Here is a 4,451-nt window from a genome sequence, read left to right as displayed (position 1 = left end):
AAAAGAGCTTACTGTCCAGTCAGCAGATTAGAGGCGTGGAACAACAGGCACCTCTATCCCTGTTGCCTTTTCCCTGCTGAGGGCCGGGAAGGGAACCTGAGGTGAGCTGCCCTGCTGACTAGCCTTTTCTAAATGACCACACCGCCAAACTCTCTCACAGCTGGTTGTCCCCGATGGAGGTCTGGCATTATACCCACAGGGACAACTCTCTCCACCTCCTCTCTTCAGTGAGGCTGTTGGTTGGGTTCTTAGCAGCATAAAACTCGAGAGGCTGGGGAGGGGATCTAGTTGACACCAACTGCCTGACGAGATCCCAAGACCAGCCTCAAAAGAATAAAAAACACAGCCCTTCATGGGCGAGAACAGGTCAGGAGGTAAACATGATAGGGCCGCTGCTTCTCTAAAACAGTAACAGCTCATGTGCTATTCTTTTTTTCTTCTTTAAACGCAAGACAGAACAGAATTCCCAGCAAGGCAAAACTGTAACTTCGGCTAGGGTGGGATGAACAGCCACTAGAAAGTCAATGTCCTGGCTGCCACCTGGGAGCTCCCCTTGGCTCCGGTGGGACCCAGTCAGCTGTCCGGGCTCTTCTCCGCCTCTTTGGAATGGATAATGTACATGAAGGTCTGCTCAATGGTGAAGTCGGGCGGTAGGCTGCCTTTGTGCACACCCACGTGCTTGCTCATGAGGTTCAGGGTGGAGCTGTAGTGGCCACAGACTGTGCAGCGGTACATGAGGGCCCCCGAGTGCGTCTTCAGGTGGCACTTGATGGTCGATCGGCCTCGGAAGAACTTGTGGCACACCTTGCACTGGTACGGCTTCTCGCCCGTGTGGATCCGCCGGTGGTAGTTGAACTCACTTGTGTGGGCAAATCTTTTGCCACAGACCTTGCAGCTATACTTGCTGTTCCCAGGTTGGCCCTGTAAAGCCAGCTCCTCACTCAGGAACTCCTCCGCTGGCAGCTTCCGCTTCGGGAGAGCTGGGTGCTGCAGCCCAAAGCCAGGCCGGGGGTCAAGGCCGCTGCTGCATTTGTGCTGGCTGACATGGTAGCGATAGGCAGCCTCCGACTTGAAGCTCTGGCTACACAAGTGGCAGCGGAAGAGGGTGTCTTCCAGGCTTTGGTGCACAGCCATGTGCTTCTCTAGGAGATGCCAGTCCACAAAGCTGTTCGCACAGACAGAGCAGGAGAAGACCGAAATGCCGAGATGGGACAGCATGTGCCACATGAGGCTGCAGAGGTTGAGGTGGCGCTGGTCACAGACGCTGCAGGCCTGGCCCTTCAAGGTCAGATGGTCTAGGATGTGGCCCCGGACCACGTGGAAATCTTTGGCCAGTGCCTTCCCGCAGGCAGCGCATTTCAATTCTGCGGAGGCTGCCCCTGAAAACAAGCCCAGCTTCCCCGGCAGGGGGTCATTGGGGTGGACAATGATGTTGTTCTCAAATATCCCATCCCGTCGGTGGAGCGTCAGCTGCCACTGGGTAAAGAACTTAGTTTCACACATGTCGCAGGAGAAGAGGAAAATCCCGATGTGAGACAGGACATGGGTCACCCGGGAGTTTCGGTCCTGGAAGTGGGTCTCGCATACCTTGCAGTTGCCTGTCAGCAGGTCCACGTGGTCCCGAGCATGCTGTCGGATCAGTTGAATGTTGGGCTCTAGAACTTTCTTGCACACCTGGCAGGGCATGGCCTTATTCTCCCGGTTGTCATTGTCTCCAAAAGTCAGCTCATCCTCACTGTCATCGCTCAACTCAATCACCTCCTCAGCTGTGCCGATCTCCTCGGTGGGGTCTTCAAACTGCAAGTCGTCATCCCCCAGGTCCTCCAGCTGGAGGTCATCCATCTGCTCAAAGCCTGGGTCCTTGGAGTGGTCGCTATTGCTCAGACAGGAGTTGGTCCCAGTGGTGATGTCTATCGCACTGTCCGGGGGGAAGAAGCTGTTTTTACTGAAGTCTCCATTGCTCTGAAGCTTGTACGGCTGGCAGGAGCTTGTGCTGGTTTGGATGCCCATGCTGGCAGTGCCGAGGGCTGGCTGGGTCACCACATTAGGTACAGATGGGAAAGGAGCAGGATTATCATGGTCTTCCGTCTTTGGCGGCAATGGCTGCTGTGGCAGGGGCAGGCTATGGTTAGAGTCACCGGTAACATTTCTCTCTTCATCTTTATAGCTTCCTCCAGCATCACTAGGTAAAACATAGTTTCTATCAGGACCGAAGTGCTCCCCGCCACCCCGGAGTTCTCCAAGGGGATGGGCAGGTTCTGCTGAGCTACAGCTCAGGGTGCCCGAGTGGCTCTCACTGGTGCTGGTCAGGGACTTGGCCACGGCAGTGCTCTCCAGGTCAGGGAAGGTGGAGTGGCAGGCCCGGAGGAGGTCCTCCATACCCAGACGCTCAGCTACCTCGTAGATCACCCCAACGTTGATCAGGTCTGTGAAGAGCTCAGATGTGTAGACAAAGCTCAGAATCTTCTCGAAGTTGGCGGGAGTGATAAAGTCCACCACATAGGTCCTGGCGGCATCGAGCCCAGTATTCAGGAAGAGGTTCTGGAAGTAGCCAGCTGCGCAGGCCAGCACAGCTTTGTGGGCCGGGAAGGAGCGGCTCCCCACCACGATGGTGACATCGCACATGGTCTCCGAGAGCCGGCACTTGTTGAGTTCCTTCAGCAGGTTGTTGGGGTGGTTGGTGCTTTGTAGTTTGATCCTCATGCCCATCTTAGCAGCTCCTGTGAAGTTGCCTCCTTATCAGCACGGTTAATCTGTGGACAGCAAAGGGAAAAGATGGGTGGCCAAACGCATCCCTGCAGGCGGGTGCTCTGCAGGAGAAACCACTGCCAGTCGGGGTGTTTCTAAGCCTCAGGTGGGGAGCAGAGTGAACAGACATGGGGAGCTGCTCCATTCTGCTGAGAGCAAGGACAGCAAACATGACAGAACGATCACCCCTCTCCCTGCATAGACCCAAGTACAGAGCTGTTACGACAAAAGCCAAAACCACTGAAACAAATCTGATAGCTTGGTCTTTAAGAGTCAGTAAGAGAGGCTGTAGCTGGAGGTATCCGCTCAGACACACTCTTACACTTCATGACCAGAGCAGCTGGCTCCAATGAGTTTCCTCCTAAACACAAGCTGTCCTACCTCATTACGCATGTTCTCTTCCCTTACGACGCCAAATGTCCTGCACATAAAATTTGAACAGTTAGCAACGCTCCTTTCACTGCTGAGGATGCTCCCTCCACCTTTTGGTTTTCTAACATTGCGTGTCCTTTCAGTCCCTAAGTACATCTCTTGCTCGCTCTTGAGTTCCTCTCTCTCCCTACCTGTACTACCTGCCTGCTCGCTCCTCTCCATAACCCAGAGCCATTCAGATACTGATCTGCCACATTCCTTGTCAGCTGTGGATGAAGTTAAAATGCTTCAGAACCCAAAGGAGTCAAGCAAAGCAGAACGCAACTGTGGCATCTTAAATATGCTGGATGCCTTTCCACCACCCTCTCCAGGTTTCCTACTCATGTTGACAAGAACTAAGGGATTTACTTGCTGCCATGAGAAAACATCTCACTGTGCAGGTCCAAGACCTGCTCGACACACCTTTCCCCGGGTCTGCTGGCTCCTGTCCGCGCGCAGCCCCTTCTCCACCCGCACACTCCACTAACTCCCAACTTTCCCGGGCGCTCCGGGCATTGTCTGGGTGCCAGCCAAGCATCTCCCAGGCCCTGGCGGCCACACTCGGCCGGCAGCGGGTCGGGGCGCGGGGCAGCCCGAGTGGGGGTCGGCGGGGGCAGGTTCAGAACTTCCGAGGAGGCACCTCCACCATTCGGGGCGCCGGTCTCCCCTCCGGAGGCCGAATCCGGGAGAAGGGGCATTGGATCGGGCCGGGGCACTCCGTTTGCGGGGCAGCCGGCACCTCGGTCCCTCCCTCCCCGAAGAGCCGCGATTCCCCGGCGACTCCAGAGGGGCGGGGGTGCGCGGGGCGCGGGGCCGCCGGAGGCCAGGGACGGGCGGCGGGGCGGGCGCCGGGGAGGTGGGTCCGGCGAGGGGAGCGTGCAGGAGGGCGCCCGCCGAGAGCGAGGAAGGCCAGGGCGGGGGTCGGGCCCCGGCGAGGGCAACCCTCGGCCCGGCCGCGCTTACCCGGCTCCGCGGGGCCCCAGCACCATCGCCGCCGCCGCCTCACACAAAGGCCCCGGCCCCGCCGTGCCCGGCCCGACGAGGAGGCGGCGCCGCCGGCCGCGGCCAGACTCTCCATCCGCCGCGCCGCTCGCCGCGCCGGCCGGGCCGCCCCGCCGCCGGGCCCGAGCGCCCCCGGCCGTCTGGAGGAGGCAGGCCCCCCGCAGTTGGTCGGAGCGCCCTGCACGGCGGAAACCGGGAGAAAAAAATGAGGGGGTCCCAGCGCCAGCCTGAAGGGTGCCCCCGGGGCGGCCCGGGACCCCCGGTTGGGGGCTGCTTCCACCCCGGGCGGG

General features: G+C 58.8%; 1 protein-coding gene across 2 annotated transcripts; it reads right to left on the bottom strand.

The window, feature by feature from the left end:
• Window positions 1–429: 429 nt before the first annotated feature.
• Window positions 430–4,231, bottom strand: ZBTB39 (zinc finger and BTB domain containing 39). Of its 2 annotated transcripts, none has more exons than XM_006093605.3 (2): window positions 4,123–4,231; window positions 430–2,753 (listed from the first exon to the last, which is right to left on the bottom strand). In XM_006093605.3, the coding sequence occupies exon 2, from the start codon at window positions 2,707–2,709 to the stop codon at window positions 574–576; it is 2,136 nt and encodes a 711-aa protein (XP_006093667.1). In that variant the 5' UTR covers window positions 2,710–2,753; window positions 4,123–4,231; the 3' UTR covers window positions 430–573. The 2 variants fall into 2 exon arrangements, with proteins under 2 accessions (XP_006093667.1, XP_006093668.1); XM_006093606.3 differs by lacking the exon at window positions 4,123–4,231 and adding an exon at window positions 3,130–3,713.
• Window positions 4,232–4,451: the final 220 nt, after the last annotated feature.

The sequence above is a fragment of the Myotis lucifugus genome, unplaced genomic scaffold, assembly GCF_000147115.1.
Source record: "Myotis lucifugus unplaced genomic scaffold, Myoluc2.0 scaffold_119, whole genome shotgun sequence".
NCBI classification, from domain to species: Eukaryota; Metazoa; Chordata; class Mammalia; order Chiroptera; family Vespertilionidae; genus Myotis; species Myotis lucifugus.
The sequence above is the reverse complement of the archived record's forward strand: the minus strand, read 5'-3'. Positions and strand labels throughout refer to the sequence as shown.

Bases quoted from the DNA above. Each gene is read 5' to 3' on its own strand.
- ZBTB39 (XM_006093605.3), bottom strand. From the start codon at position 2,709: ATGGGCATGAGGATCAAACTACAAAGCACCAACCACCCCAACAACCTG.